We start from the raw sequence: 16,735 nt of genomic DNA, 5'->3' as shown, positions 1-16,735 counted from the left end.
ACCAGGGACCACTAGCCAGAATTTGACCCCCCTCAGAGAGGAACAAGGAGCAATGACCTATAAAACCCCCATGTGGTTGGAAGCATTTTATGTCTGCCATCCACCAGGTCAGGCACCCAGAAAGGTAAGCATCCCAAAACAATCCCCTATTCTGGTTAAGAAATTCCTACCGAGAGCCGAACTAGGGGAAAGAACTCCCCAAACAAAAAACATGATGTCACCATGATGCCGCGCCACCATCTGTACAGCTCCCCCCCCCCCCCTCCTTGGGAGAGGGGAAGAAGGAGCCCCAGACCTCTCATACTGGCTACTCAAGACCCCAGTTCTGAGGCTGGATATCAAGACGCGCGAAAAGCCACCGACCGGAGGGAGGGAGGGTTGCCAGGGAGCCTCCAGGTCTCACCCAGAAAATATCATTTCATTACATTCAATGCTGGTTTTCTAGGGGAAGCCCCATCGGCTTCCCGGAGCTACTTACCAAAAGACAAGAGGGGACTTACCCGGGAGGTGGTCGTTGTGTAACAAACTAGGCTGTTGTAAGAATTATCCAGAGTGGTTTATCGACAAAAGAGAATGGGAAGCTGAGCCGCATGGTGACCTGACCCCCAGGGGAATTCGCGGTGGAAATAACCGACGCTTTGTTCATAACTGCGTATAATGAATCATCCTATAGTATTCAGTAATTTAGAGAAAATTAGCCTTTATTCATTTTGCATTAAAATTGTATTGTATAATAGTACTGGATACAATATCAAGAGTATTCTAATTATTGAGTTTAAGTCACCATCAGTGACGTCACGAATCAGATCTAACTTTTAAGGCGGAGTGACCGGCGGTCATAGGTCATCAGGGGTTGACAGGTCTACTATTTCTCAAAGTTTTAATAACCATTTTTGGGGATCGGGAACAGCTCTGCCGTTAGATGTTTGTAATTTAATTCAGTAAAATAATTCAACCAGTCTGGATCAATTAAGTACAACAGAGGTTAATTGTTATAACTTAAACCTTGCTAGTAACTGGGTAGGACTTTGACTAGGCGGAAGGATACAATACTCTGTCTGGGGTAGTCCAGACAAGGAAAAAATCAGTGTGATCTGCCGAGCAGCTGGGAGAGGTTCAAACCATCTTACCTCTCCCCAAGACCAGCCCCAACACCTAGAGCTGTGGTCGCCCAAGGTATAGTTGCTATTGTTAATTATAGGGATAGTCTTCTCATTTGCCACTCAGGTCAAGTAGGGAGTGTTAAAGTGATAGGGAGTGAACACATTTAGATTTTGTTTTAGTTCTCTTTTAATAAATTAAATTTGTTATTAATTTGCATTTTATTGTTTCCATTTGGTTATGTGTAAACTTGTCCTGGTCACGTGGTCCACACGAGGCAGAGTTGCATTGGGCGCCGATTCTAACATCGGATCGGAATTCATCATCCCCATCTAATTAATTCCACACTCAAGTTTCCGAGGTTATAAACTACTAGTGGGGATCAAGCCCCAAGGTTGATTAATTAGCGTGATCGATCCAGACCTCGATCATTGCTCTGTAGAGCTGGTCTGGTGGTGGCAGCATAGAGGCGACTCTAGGGTTTTGATCAGAGCTTAGGTCACGTCATACTGGGTGTAGAATCCTAAGTCGGTCAATCGTCTTAGGACCACGTGGCGTGGAGTTGGCTTTGGTAAAAGTTTTGGAGTCCCTTGGTAGAGAATAATAAGTAAGAATACGGGTAGAGGGAGTAGAAAGAAGGAAGTAAAGAGAGAGGAACCCCGAACCCGTGTTACAATGGTGGCAGCGGTGGTCAAAGCAAAGCCGACACAACTGGCTGCAACCGCTGACCCAAAGTGACACAGGCCCAATGAGACCCTGGAACATTAACTAGGTAATGCACAGCCAGGACCCTGTTCGATCGCCAAAATCCCTGCGCCCGAATGTCAGCCCAAGACATGTTGCCAAAGACGGCAACAAGAGCAGCAAACTCACAACATCGTGGGGATGAGGATAGACCGCAGGCTGGCTGGGCCGAATAATACTGCTGACAACCCGAGAGACCCCGCACCCTGGAACAGGGAAGAGGAGACTCCGGATCAACCCAAAACAGGCCCCGGACACAAAAGCCGTGGGCGCAAATAATGGCGCAGAGCCACAATCGAAAGGCCTGGTCAACGACCGAGCTGTGGGGTCGCTGAGCCCCGGAATCACCTCAAGGTAACCTCAAGGTAAGGTAGGAATCAAGGTACTGAACCCCAAAAAACCCGAGGAGGAAGCCGATGACGCAGCAGCCAACGTAAGGCACCCAGAGGCCAAATCTGGCAATTGGGAGAGAAGCGGAAGGGAGGTCCCCCAAAGGAACCAGAACAGCCGACTAAGCCAAACCCAACCCGGCGGGTAGACAACGATGGCAAAGTTCAGGCATCTGCACAAACCCTCTAGCAGCCACCAGGTAACCCCGAGAGCCCCCCAGAAACAGGCGCAGCCAGGACCTCAGTTGAAGCAGAGACTCCGGAGTGAGAGACAAGGAAGCGGTCCGAGTGTCCCACACAAGACCCAGCCAAGTCCGAACCTGAAAGGGAACCAAATGGGACTTCCTCCAGTTCACCAAGAACTCGAACCCAGTGAGCTAGGAAAGAACCAAATTCCTGGTGAGCAGACAAGCGAACCGGCAGGGAGCCCAGACCAGCCAGTCGTTGAGGTGGGCCAGAACCCGAACCCCTAAGAGATGCAGACGGGCCACCATCGAAGACGGCACCACACATAAGGCACAGGACTGGAAATTTGGAGCCAGAGTTGCACGACCTGCCAGCCTCACATCAGCCACAGAACTGAGGTGTGGATAGCTGATGAGGGGATCTGGGGCTCCCCCTTCCCCCTCACAATGAAGGGGGGTCTGGGGCACCCACTTCCCCCCTCACAGTGAGGGGTCTGGGGCTCCCCCTTCCCCCTCCCAGGGAGGGGGGAGCTGCACAAACAGCTGCACAGTGTCTGTGCAGCTCCCCCAGGCTTGTGCAGCTCAAATGAGCAAATGAGATGTCAGGCTCATTTGCTCATTTTCAATTGGGGAGTTCTGTCCACTAGTTCGGCTTTCAGTACCAATTTCTTAACCAGAATAGGGGTTTGTTTTGGAGCGCTGACCTTTCTGGATGCCTGACCCAGTCGATGGTTGGTTGATACCTGGTTGATGGGGTTCTGGGAGTTGTTCTACTCCCCAAGCCCAGCCCAAGACCAGGCTTGACTTGAGAGAGTTTGGTTCACCAGGCTATTGCTTGGAGCGGCCCGCAGGCCCACATGCCCACCACAGCCTGGTTGGTCCGGTACTCCTTGGAGAAAACAGTCTAGTTTTCTCTTGGCAGACACAGAATGCTTCCAACCACACAGGGGGTTTCTATAGGCTATTGTTCCTCGTGCCTCTCTGAGGGGGCCAGGTTCTGGCTTGTGGTCCCCGGTAATCCTAGAATTCCATGCGCATTGACTGATGCCAGGGTTTAATAAATTCATATCAGCCCGGTTAGCTCTGGGGCTCCCCCCCCCCTAGAAAAACAGTTGAAATACACTATGTTATATGAGTACTATATTAGTAAGAATGCAATTTAAATTGTAAAAGCCAATAATATGCAGTGTGTTTTGGGCATAACTTAAATAAGTAGATTATTTGTAGGTTTAATGGGGTAGCATTTAATACTAAGTGAGAAATAAGTTCAAATCTAGCTAATCTACCTAGCAGTAAATAGGTACCCAGGAGTTAGTCTGCTTGTTGTAGGGGCTGAATCCTGGGTGGGGTCAGTAATTTGATCCTGAAGGGGGAGGTGGGCCTCAGTATAAACCTAACATGTACTGTATGTATAATCTGGCTTGCATATACAGACGAGGAGTCACAATAACATGGCTGAAATATGTTCACATTCACAATCACACATTGGACTTGAGAATGGTCCAGGATGAACAGAAACGTCGTCGTCCCTTCACTTTCTAGTGTGTGGTTTGGTCAATATAATCTAGCTTCCTGTCCCCCCAACACAATGATTTATTATTATCATCATCATCATCTGACCAATGGTTAGATAACTTTAAAAAATCTTATGTAAATTGAACATAGGTTGAATAATAATAATAATTTATAATAATAATTTTTATTTAGGCAAAGGTACATACATAAAGAGATTTTACAAAGTTTGTTGGCTTTATAGATAGAGCTAGTACATACAATGCCTAAAGCCACTATTACGCAAAGCGTAGATTCAGGTGATGAACATACTGTAATAACACAAATATTTAAATACAAAGTAAACAGTGATGTCACAAAATATGTACTAACCAAATGTTTACATTACAGAGATCCTCAGCCAAGTCAGAGCATTGTGCGAGAACCACCAGGAGCGTCAAAGATGGTGAAACCATTGTTGCACAGGGGGCTGGCACAACTAGATATGAAATAGTATTTTAAATGATAAAGTATTCATTAAGAAAAACACATATATATCTACATACATTATCATTTTCCAGTTTCCCACTTACAGTGGATGGGGAGGCATCATTTAGAACAAAAATTCAGACTTCAATGTAATGAAACTCTTCTTTCTGGTGGAGTTTCTTATTTTTTATAATAAAGTTAATAAAGTGCCAGTGCCACTGGCACTTTACATCCCCTCTGTTTCAGTGGCTTCTTGAGAGGCCCTCCCAGAAATAATAATAATTCATTGTGTCGGGGGACAGGAAGCCAGAGTGTATTGAATATGAATACAATATACAGAACTGGCTTTTTATCGAGCCCACCCCCCCAATGGTCGAATTACTGACCCCCACCCAGGATGCAAGCCCCACAACAAGCTGACTAACTCCTAAGTACGTACTCACTGCTAGGTGAACAGGCCCATTAGGCGATAGGAAACGCACAACCATTTCTGTTCCACCCGAAATTCTCAATTGTGATTTGAGACCGAACCTGGCGGTACTACTGGGGACCCTTCCCAAATATAGTGCTTACCTATCAGTGACTACAGGGAAATGAGATCTAGTTCTTTATGTCCCACATAGCTGTTTATACCTAATTACCTATCTTAACATTACTTTTTTTTAGTTTTCCTTAAAATTATGGGTGAAAATAGCTTCAACAATTTCCTTCAACGTATTCCATTTGGTGACCACCTATACCGGAAATGAGAACTTCCTTATATCTCTTCACTCCAACTGCATGTCCAACACACACTGATGTCTTATGTCCTACTTCTTTTTAATTTAAATAAGATTCCTTTCTCTTCTTCGTCAATTCCCCCTCAGGATCTAGTATATAGTTATTATATCCCCTCTCTTTTTTCTCTGTTCTAAAGCTATGAGGGCAAGTTCTCGCAACCTGTCCTCATAGTTGAGGCCTCACAATTCTGGTCCTTATCTAGTTGCAAACCTCTGAACTTTCTCATGTTTCTGTTTAGTGTTGAGAGTAATGAAATGCCGCATTCTAGGAGGCACCTTAGTAGCTTCCCTCTGCTTATAGCACTGGCACTCTGGACCATTATTGGTAACCAAGGCTCCTGTGACTATTTCTACCCACTGCAACCAAGTACTGTACCATTTCACATTAACTTCCCCCCCCCCATTTTTTAGTGAATCTGGATCGAGAGTGGAACAATATGATCTGAATTTTGGAAGGTATATAGTGATTTTGACTGTTGCTGCCTGTGGTGGCTAATTTATTGTGCACTCCATACTCATCCCACACACAGTAACTTACTGTGCATCTCATACTCATCCTGTGAGCAGTTGCTTAGCATGCAACCCATACTCATCCTGTGAGCATTTGCTTACTGTGCACCTCATACTCATCCTGTGAGCAGTTGCTTACTGTGCACCTCATACTCATCCTGTGAGCAGTTGCTTACTGTGCACCTCATACTCATCCTATAACAGTTGCTTACCATGCACCTCATACTCATCCTGTGAGCAGTTGCTTACCATACCTGGTTGATTACCTGGTTGATGGGGTTCTGGGAGTTCTTCTACTCCCCAAGCCCGGCCCGAGGACAGGCTCGACTTGTGAGAGTCTGGTCCACCAGGCTGTTGCTTGGAGCGGCCCGCAGGGCCACGTACCCACCACAGCCCGGCTGATCCGGAGTATGCACCTCATACTCATCCTGTGAGCAGTTGCTTATTGTGCATCTCATACTCATCCTGCGAGTAGTAGCACAAAAGGATTACAGAAGGCACAAAAGGTCTTAGACCTAACTAAGACCCAAGCCCTGGAACAGGGAACAAGGGAAACCGGATCAACTCAAAGCGCATCCCTAAACACCACAGCCACGGAACACAGGTAATGGCTAAGAGCCGCAACCGGACATAACACATGATGCACCCCCGGCTGAACCAACCAAGCATCAATAACCCAAGGACCCCTCCGGAAAGCAGCTATCATGTCCTTCGCCGGAAAAGACGGAGAAAACTGCAAATGTACAAACCTACCACCAGGACCAAAAGAGCAGAAACCCCTGCGCCGGAGGAGAGCTGGAAGCACCCCAACCTGACCCCCAATGGCCAATGCCAACACAAACAGGTCCTTGGAAAAACAATCTTGAACAGAAGGGGCCACCCTGACCAAAGACCAAGATGGCTCTAGGAGGCGCATGAGCAGGCCGGAGGTGAAACAAAGCACGAGAAAGCGAACGGAACGGGGGCGGATATGACGTCCATCCAGAACGCAAGCTGGAGAGGCTATCTTGAGGTTATCTTGAGATGATTTCGGGGCTTTTAGTGTCCCCGCAGCCCGGTCCTCGACCAGGCCTCCACCCCCAGGAAGCAGCCCACGACAGCTGACTAACACCCAGGTGCCTAATTTACTGCTAGGTAACAGGGGCATAGGGTGAAAGGAACTTTGCCCATTGTTTCTCGCCGGCGCCTGGGATCGAACCCAGGACCACAGGATCACAAGTCCCGCATGCTGTCCGTGTTATGTACTCCTAGCTGGATACGTATATAAATTTAAATAAACTTATTTTGTTCCATTATATCATTACCTGTATATGTACACATATTATATTTTTGTAAATTATCGTGTAGTGTGGCAATGTCAGTGGGGACAGGAGCGCGGTGGCTCTTCACACGTCTAATACCTGTTAGATTCGAGAAATTAGAATTGCTGGACCTGTTCAGTTATGGGAGTTCCAGATGTCACTTTTAATATTATCATATTGTGTTAATTTACTGTAATTAAGCAGGTGGCATTGTAACTTATATATTTTGGAAGTAACTATTATATTTAATTTGCATTCTTATGTGTTTTGAGAACAAGTGGTTGTTCAATTAGTTTTATATATTAAAAAGTCTTTAGTTTCCATCCCTCATCCTGGATGAGGCAGAGGGGGAGAGAATTATGGGTAATGACGGTGCGCGAGTAGTCAGTAGTTTCAAGGGACCAGAAGGAATAACATGTGGGAGATTAGTCTGTTTACTTGTTGTTGTGTCATGTAGTAGATCTTTATTCTGGGAAAGACAATATTTTGATGTTTGCTTTAATAGTGACCCTCTGTTTATATATATATTATTGAGATGTATATTGAATATATATATATATATATATATATATATATATATATATATATATATATTAAAATGCATACATATATTTCTTCAGTCCTAAGGGAGATATACTTTTAATTCTGTGCCTGTTATCATTCATGGGGTTACACTGGTGACCCGCTTTAGAGAACAGCAGTTGTAGTATCCTTAGACATAATTAAAGCTTGGCTGTTGTAGGGTCACGAGCCGTAACGAACGATAGGTAACAGTCCGCTCGGCCGACCGGCTCCGCCAGCGCAGCACAATACAAGGTGACAGGAAGAAGCATCAATGATGGTCCTGAAAACAAAGAAAGGACAAGACAACCCGACCCAAAAGAGAAGACAACCAACAAAGAGCAAGAAAATGGCAAAAAGAAACATAAGGAAACTTCATACGGTCGCTGAGACGAAGCTTGCAGATCGGACACCATCAACAAAGCCATCTGATCACCAAGGAGACGGTGATACACCCGCCAAAAAGACTAGACGCGAAGATCAGAGGAGAAGGCTGAACCAGCCACATACCGGACCAGTCCTACCTGCCGAAAGAGGCGGAGCTGCAAGAAACACCCCGGGTTCGGACACCAAGCAACCAGTGCCTGAAAACAAGGCTGGGCCGGCCACCAAGGGGCCACGAGTACTACTTGCCCTGGGAAGGACTCCAACTGAGCCAGAACCCGAAGCAACAGCTGGACTGGATGGAAGAGGTACAAGTAACTCCACCTCGACCAGTCCTGCCGAAAGGCATCTACCGCGAATGCCTCACAGGCAGGGAAGGGCACCACAGAGAATGGGAGACGCCAAGACCACGCCGACGCGAAGATGCCCATGTCCAAGAATCCGTACGTCCGCCAAAATCAACAAAATGAGTCGGCTTCGACCGGCCATTCTGTGAACAGAAGAATGAACCGAGATAGGCTGTCCACCAGGACGTTGGACACTGCCTGGGGCCTCGTAGCCTGGTGGATAGCGCGCAGGACTCGTAATTCTGTGGCGCGGGTTCGATTCCCGCACGAGGCAGAAACAAATGGGCAAAGTTTCTTTCACCCTGAATGCCCCTGTTACCTAGCAGTAAATAGGTACCTGGGAGTTAAGTTAGCTGTCACGGGCTGCTTCCTGGGGGTGGAGGCCTGGTCGAGGATCGGGCCGCGGGGACACTAAAAAGCCCCGAAATCATCTCAAGATAACCTCAAGAACCGCACGAAGAGCCAAACCCCGAGAAACCAGCAGACGAGTCACACGAACGGACCAACCCCAAAGAGACAAGGACCAAAGAGAACCCACGTGGTTCCGGCATAACCACCGCCGAACAGTCCAAATGAAATCGGATGGTAGAGCCCCAAGGGACCCGAACCCTCTGAAGCGCAAACCAGCCAGCTGTGAACTCCCAAACCATGCAGAGAGCCCGACAGAAGGAATGACCCCACCGTTCCAGGCCGGCCTGATGAGCACTGATCACAAAGCCCCAGCCAAGAGACGACACATCTGAGAACACATCGAGCGAGGGCTCAGGTAGGTGCCAAGGCACTGAACTTCAAAAAATTCGAAGAGGAAACCAATGACACAGCAACCGATGCAAGACCCCCGGAGGCTGAACTCAGCGTTCGCGAGAGAGGCGAACGGGGAATCCCCGAAGGAAACAGAACAGACGCCGAAGCCAAACCCGACCCAGCACAGTAAAGTTCAAACTCTCACACAAATGCTCGGGCAACTTCCGAGTGACCCGGGAACCCCCAGAAACAACTGAAGGCGGGACCTTCTGCAGCAATGCCTCCGGAGGGAGAGACATGGAAGCGGTCCAAGAATTCCAAACAAGACCCAGCCTAGTCCGAACCTGGGATGAAACCAGATGGGACTTCCTCCAGTTCACCAGGAACCAGAACCAGGTGAGCTGGGAAAGAACCACACCCCTGGTGAGCAGACAAGCAGACCGGCTGGGAGTCCACACCAGCCAGTCGTCGAGGTAGGCCAGAGCCAGAACCCCTAGCAGATGCAAACGGGTCACCATGATCTGGGTAAGACACGTGAATATGCGAGGTGCAAGATTCAAGCCAAAAGGTAGGCAACGAAAGCGGCATGCCTGATGCCCCACCACAAAACCTAACCAGTCCCTGAACCCTGGATGAATGGGAATGTGCCAATATGCGTCCCTGAGTTCCAAGAACACCATCCAGGCACCCAGCTCCAACAGAAGCCAGACCCGAGACAGTAGTCATCTGAAAAGAGGGGCAAGGAATCCAGGGGTTCAGACGGGACAAGCCCAGAATGAAACTCAGATCCGCACAATCCCGTTTTGTGACTGGAAACAGATGGGAAACCCACCTGAGGGGCGGGGGTCGTTTCAACCACACCCAAGCATACCTACTCTGAGATGACCTGACGGAGCACAGGGGAGGAAGCCTGCCCGGCTGAGAGGGGGACCTGACGGTTGAGTGAACAGCGCTCAGAATTTGTAGTCCTAAGGTTCTGGGTTTGATCCCCGGCAGAGGCAGAAACAACTGGGCAGTTTCTTTCACCCTGATGCCCCCCTATTCACCTATTAGTAAATAGGTACCTGGGAGTTAGACAGCTGCTACGGGCTGCTTCCTGGGGAAGTGTAACAAAAAGGAGGCCTGGCCAAGGACTGGGCTGCAAGGACACTAAGCCCTGAAGTCATCTCAAGATAACCTGCCCCGCCAGCCCCGAAACCCCCGAAGGAGGAGGAGCCACCCAACGCCACTACAGGTTGGAGGATACGACCCAAAATGTCCACGAATCATGGAACTAGGTGTGAGCAACAGTGACCTTCCCCCCCCCCCCCATTGCACTGTCAATGGGGCGACCTGCAAAAGGGCCGACGCTCCTTACGAGAAGCTGGCCGACTAGCAAAGCGAACTTCACGCCGACTAGACGATACCGGCTCTGAAGAAAATACTGGCTCAGCAACCGACACCAGTGGCCCACCCCAATCTGCGGAATCCCGAGCCCTGGCACGACCTTTCCGAGAAGGCCGAGAATAGCCACCCTGGAGAACCAACAAGTCCGATAAATGACCACAACTAGATGAAGCCACCTGCAGAAACTGCATGACAGTAGTCTCCGCAAACAGCAACGGACAAAAGAGAGATGAAAACCTAAGAGCATGAGCCCAGATGATTCCAAAGAGAGCGAGCACAGCTTCCTGGCATGCAAGGCAAAAAGCAAAGAACAGAGACTGCCTCCTTGAGAATTGGCACAAACAACTTCAATAGTGTGGCCGACACCCTAGCCACCGAGGCCAGCACCATAGATGAAGGCCCGGCATCCAACACCCCCAAAGCCAAATGCCCCCAGGCGTGCAAGTACTCAGCTACCAAAGACAGCAAACGGGTGGGAACCTGCACGTGCAGCTGCACAAAGCCAACATCCCGAGGAAGCACGGGCGAACAAGTATGCATTGAGGTGCTCAAGACCGCCCCCCAGGTAAACCTGCAGAATGGTAGAAGTTTCTCGCCATTCAAGCATGCGGGTCTGACAGAACCCATGCCACGCCTCCAACGAAAATAATGGGCAGTCTGCCAGCCAGGAAGACTCCAGAACCTCCAAACACACCCAATACCGGGGAAGAAGAACCAAACTCAAATGAGGACGGATTCATGAGAGAGGCAGAATCCGGGGTCTCGCAGGAGGCATGCAGCAAGCACCTCCAGAACCTCCTTATGTGAGATTCGAAAAGCAGAAAACCTCCGGAAAGACGGAGCCGAGGAACTCGAGTGCACCTGGAACCGAACCCGGGGAGGAGCCGACTCTGAATCATACTCATACAGGGAAGGAGGGGTAAGAAAACCCTTCCCTCTGCAACAAGTTGCATGCCCCAGACATCACTCGATACCCTTACTCAAATCTCTGAATATGTTAGATATTAAGTCACTGCACATCCTCTAATGTGTACTCTATATATTTAAAACTCTGAACTGTAATGTCAATCCTGACCTTAAGAGCTTCCTAGAAGGTTGTAACAAAACCCATTGGCACCACACCAGAAACAAATACTGTACCTATTTGATATTCCAAGAGTATGACTTAAACTAGAAATGCTCTACAAATCAAGGGACCTGGAACGTGGAATGACCTTCCCAATCATGTTGAAGGCTGTACCTCTCTCAACCAATTTAAGATGAAAACTAAGTACTACCTAATAAACTCCATGTAACCTACCTTACCCCTAAATGTCATCCTATGTTTTGCCATTTTAAACAATGCTGTTAGTTGACCAACTTGTATAATTGCTATTTTCTGCCATGTTCTGCCCCCCCCCCCTCTTTTTTTTATTCCTCTTTTCAACACAATTTATACTTTAAGCTTAATTAGTATTAAGTTTTAGTCTAAGTGTTCTTTTTCCCCCCACACCTTACCTGAAATGCTATGCATACTAGTGGCTTTAGGAGTACTAGCTCTATCTTTAAATCCAACATTATGTTTGTAACTCATCTTCAATGTATGTACCTTTACCTGAATAAAAAATCTAAATCTAAATAAGCCCCACAAAGAGGGCACTAACATCCAAGCGAGGTCAAAGGGGGCCCAAGCCCCTCTCAGGTTAACTCCTCCTCAGCCCTGGGATCCCCCAAGTTGGGACCCAGGGCAGAGCAGTCCTCCATACCCTCTACCACTGAAGAAAAAGGCAGAGTCCAGGGAAAAGGCAGAAAAGAAGGGGGCCTGCATGTGACCCAGAAGCCTTGGCAGGAGGAATCAGCTCAAAAGCTGCCCAAGTCTCATTACCAACTAAACCCTGTTCTGACTCCGAAACCCTAAGAGGTTTGGGAGCCGGAAGTAGGGGAGAGGGGGAGCAGGGTGAATAACATGGAAAGGACCAGTAAGCGCGGACTGAACCAAAGTCGAAGCAACTAACGCCCCCCAAGTCCGGGTCCCTACAACGAAAACGGGGCAGCCTTGGGGCATCTGGGTGGGCGACCAACCTAAACCAAGCAACGCAACGTGGATGCCACCTGTACCCAAATATAAATGTTATCAGAACTGGTAAACTGGAGAACATGCAGAGAACACAGCTCGCAAGACTCCGGGTCGCCGTGGCGGTGGGGTGTGACGTTTGCTTATTTCCTTGGGATTGGAGGGAGTTCTGCCTCTCTGTTCTGTTTTCAGTTGTAATTTTCTTACCATATGGGGGTCTGTTTTGTTATGCCTACCTTTCTGGGTGCCTAACCCGGGTCGATGGTAGATAAGGAAAAACCCCAATCACCGGGGGGGCTTCCAGGGCCATTGCTCCCTGTGCCTCTCCGAAGGGGCCAGGTTCTGGCTCGTGGTCCCTGGTAGGCTGAACTCCTATGGCTAATGCCCTGGTCTAATGAATTGCATATTAGCCCGATAGCTCCAGGGAGCCAAAGCGGCTCCCCACAGGAAAAAATTGTAACTTGGAAGACCCTCTTAATTATAGACCTGTATCACTGACAAGAGCAGTAGTCAAAACATTTAAAAAATGATTTTGATAAATGATACTAGAAGGGTAACAAGCAGACTTCTGACATGGATGAAAAATTTTCCGACAGCAAAATGAGGGGCAGTAATCAGAGGCAATGTATTGGACTGGAGAACTGATTCTTGTTGAATATCACAAGCCTTAGTTCTAGTACCAGTAATGTTTGTTGTCTATATAAACGATCTACCAGAAGGAATACAAAATTATATGAATGTGTTTGCTGATGATGCCAAAATACTAGGGATGATAAGAAACTTAGTGAAAAGGTGGTGGAGGCCAAAACTGTCAATACAGTAGTTTCAAAGCATTATATAACAGTGCTAGGAAGACGCGACACCATGACTATACTCTCATCCTGTAACTACACTTAGATAATTACATTTCCCTGTAATGGTCTTGGTAGTACAGATGGGATAATCCTTGTATCACAATCAGGAATCCCAGGTTCGAATTCCAAGCAGGACAGAAATGGTCGGACACATTTTCCTTCATCTAATGCCGCTGTTCACCTAGCAGTAAATAGGTACCTGGGAGTTAAGCAATTGTTGTGAGGTTTGCGTCTTCGGAAAGATCAGTAGTGTAACCTTTGATGACCTCAGTACAAGCCTAAAGTGTATACAGTGATACCTCCATTTACTAATTTAATCCATTTCCAGAGATGGTTTGTAAATCGAAAATTCAAAAACCAAAACAAATTTTCCCATAAGAAATAATGTAAATTAATTAATCTTTCACACTGCCAAAATATTAACTTCAAAATACATTTCCTACATAATACTACAAATATTTTGTACTACAGTATGTACATGTTATATCTTGCCTTTATTGATGATTCTTATTGGCGTATGGAAGACGGACAGGAGGGGAGAAAGAGGAGAGGTGTTAGTGTTTGGAAGGGGAGCCCCCTTCCATTATAACATCTAACGGTGATGACTTTTGCTGGGGTAGTCTCTCTCCTATGTTATGTAGGCTTCCCACTACAACCTGGTTGTGGCTCACTGCTTGCTTGTCTTTCTAAAAATCTTTCTATTGACACTTGTTTTTCCCTATGTTTTAACACATGTCTGTAGTGAGACATAACATTGTCATTAAAATGGTTAATGTAACGGCCTGCTACAACTTTATCTGGGTGACACTAGTCGGCAAAAGTTTGCAGTCTTCCCATGCTGCACACATTTTCTTAATTAATGAGGAAGGGACATCCTCTACCTCCTCCTCCTCGTCCTCCCCCGAAGAAATTTCCTCAGCTTTTACGGTGAAAAAACCAGTTGAATGTAATGAAACGCCATTTTCTGGGTGAGACCCGTCATGCCCCCCTCCCTTGGTCAGGTCAGGTCAGGTCAGGTCAGGTCAGTACCAGCCCGGTCAGTCGTTCGTTCATGTTGGTCGGTCAGGTCGGTCAATCATTGAGATCAGTCATGTTGGTCAGTGAGGTCAGTCAGTCAGTGAGGTCCCTTCACATTACCTCTTCGAACATCCCCCCCCCCCCCACAAAAAAAAAAAATCTATTGACTCAACCAGCCACCTTTCATAGAAATATGGTGGGGGGCAGGGGTCACAATTAGGTTCATCTTTCTTTTCATCGGACCAATAGGACAAACACTCAACCAGCCTATGTTTGTCCCGTACCCCTAGACCATTCACCCTGCAAAGTTGGGCAGGATTAGCCCCAAGTGTCTGGCCTCCAATCTTGGACAGACAGAAATAACCATTCTCTTACAAATACAGATTATTAAGTTACTATCCAATCTCTGACAAGTCATACCCATACCCATGCCTAAATGATGCTTAATTTCCCTAATTACTGAGCTTATTCTAATATGCAGAAAACAATATTAAAAATTTTATTCTCAAATTACAATTAATATATCACAGCAAGCCATGACAACTTACGTGGTAACAAAGCCAGTCTGCCACATGGGGGATAGTTGATAACTGCAGCAGGGAGAAGAATAAGATCTCCCACTTCACACATGTGTATACTCCCTGTGTCTATACCGTAAACCCAAGCAACTGGGCCTGCTGATCTCACAACTTTTACTCGAATGTATGCCAAATCTTCTTTACCATTAAGGATACAAATGCCATGCTGTATAAAAAAAAATACACAAGGAGGATATTAAATACTGATGCACGTTACACAAAAATATAAAAAACATGAGTTCTGAGAGAAGTTTAAATGCAGCCACAACAAATTATATGGACTATGGTCACCACTTTGCCATTTGACCTGGTTTTACTTAAGTTCTACTACAGTACAGGTATGCATTAGTTTTCTTTCCAACACTCCTTTTCCTGCCTTTTACCCCAATCACTACTGGAGGCACCACCATCCAAACTTTTTATTTTCATCATCTGAGTGCCACCAAATGTTTTCTCCAAAGCAAATACAGTGGCAGCTCAGTCTACAAATTTAACCCGTTCCAAGAGCCGAATTGTTAACCGAACATTCGTACACCAACAAATGTTCACGTACACGTACATCATTCGTACACGTACACCATTCGTACAAGGGAGCCGGTCGGCCGAGCAGACAGCATGCTGGGCTTGTGATCCTGTGGTCCTGGGTTCGATCCCAGGCGCCGGCGAGAAACAATGGGCAGAGTTTCTTTCACCCTATGCCCCTGTTACCTAGCAGTAAAATAGGTACATTACCTGGGTGTTAGTCAGCTGTCACGGGCTGCTTCCTGGGGGTGGAGGCCTGGTCAAGGACCGGGCCGCGGGGACACTATAAAAAAAAAAAAAAAAAAAAAAGCCCCGAAATCATCTCAAGATAGCCAAATCAAATTTTCCCATAGGAAATAATGTAAATTGAATTAATCTGTTCCACACACCCAAAAATATTAAGTTAACACTTTGACTTCGTGATGACATTCTCGCAGTCATTAAAACAATATACATGGTTCGTAACATGACGTTAATGCTGTCAACAATTATATTATTTGTAAAAATTCCATTTATTATCCGATTATTATGGGACTCATTTTTAAAATGCGCATCAATGTCTTCCCATTCTCTGTATACCCCACGTGGCATCACGACACCGCTGCATAGGTGGCCACCCACGAGGCAATGTCATGATGCCACGTGGGGTATGAAAGCACAATGTCGTGGGAGGGACTGTCTATCTTTCAAGGTTTATAACCCAAATAAACCTGATAAGTATGGAGTAAAGCTGTACATGCTGGATGACTCAAATACTAGTTACATCTCTGATTTTGAAGTGTATGCAGGAAATGGGAAGACAACAATTGAAATGGTTATGGGCTTGATTGCACCACCGAAGAACAAATGTTACCATGGATAACTACTATAGCTCGGTTCAACTTAGTGAACAGCTGCATGAACATGGTGTTTACACCTGTGGTATTCTCAGATTGCAGTGTGATGCACACAAAGATCTCCAGCTAGAAGCAAAGAGGAAACTTCCAGTAGATAAAACTGTATTCTGACAGAAGGACAATACCTTTATAATTCTGTGGAAAGATAGGTGAGTAGTTTCACTCATCACAACTTGCAGATATACAAGAAGTGGAAAGAAGGAAAAGATAATGCAAATGTGACGGAACATCTTCATTGCAACAGGTCACTGTGAACAAACCAAAGGCAATCTGTATCTACATTAACCACATGAAGTGTTGATCACTTCGACCAAATGGTCAATTAACATTCTTTCACACAGAAATGTCATAAGTGGATAAAGAAAATCTCGCTCTACTTTCTGTAAATGACTATCCATAATGCT

The 16,735-nt window shown here is 46.6% G+C and overlaps 1 protein-coding gene across 8 annotated transcripts in view; it reads right to left on the bottom strand.

The window, feature by feature from the left end:
- The window catches only part of LOC123758649 (uncharacterized), a 91,826-nt gene that overhangs the window by 62,164 nt on the left and 12,927 nt on the right, over positions 1 to 16,735 (bottom strand). For 7 of the 8 annotated variants that reach the window (XR_006772921.2, XR_006772918.2, XM_045743203.2 and 4 more), the window contains exons 3-4: positions 14,884 to 15,079; positions 4,304 to 4,409 (exon numbers count right to left, since the gene is read on the bottom strand). Coding sequence is in view for 6 of the 8 variants with exons in the window: in XM_045743203.2 (XP_045599159.2) it covers positions 4,304 to 4,409; positions 14,884 to 15,079 (302 nt within the window). In the remaining 2 variants the exon portion in view is untranslated. The remainder of the gene's footprint in view (positions 1 to 4,303; positions 4,410 to 14,883; positions 15,080 to 16,735) is intronic. The other variant, XM_069328803.1, reaches the window with a different exon arrangement.

Source organism: Procambarus clarkii, chromosome 22 (assembly GCF_040958095.1).
Source record: "Procambarus clarkii isolate CNS0578487 chromosome 22, FALCON_Pclarkii_2.0, whole genome shotgun sequence".
In the NCBI taxonomy this organism is placed as follows: Eukaryota; Metazoa; Arthropoda; class Malacostraca; order Decapoda; family Cambaridae; genus Procambarus; species Procambarus clarkii.
Note: the sequence above shows the minus strand (reverse complement) of the source record. Positions and strands in the feature narration are given on the sequence as shown.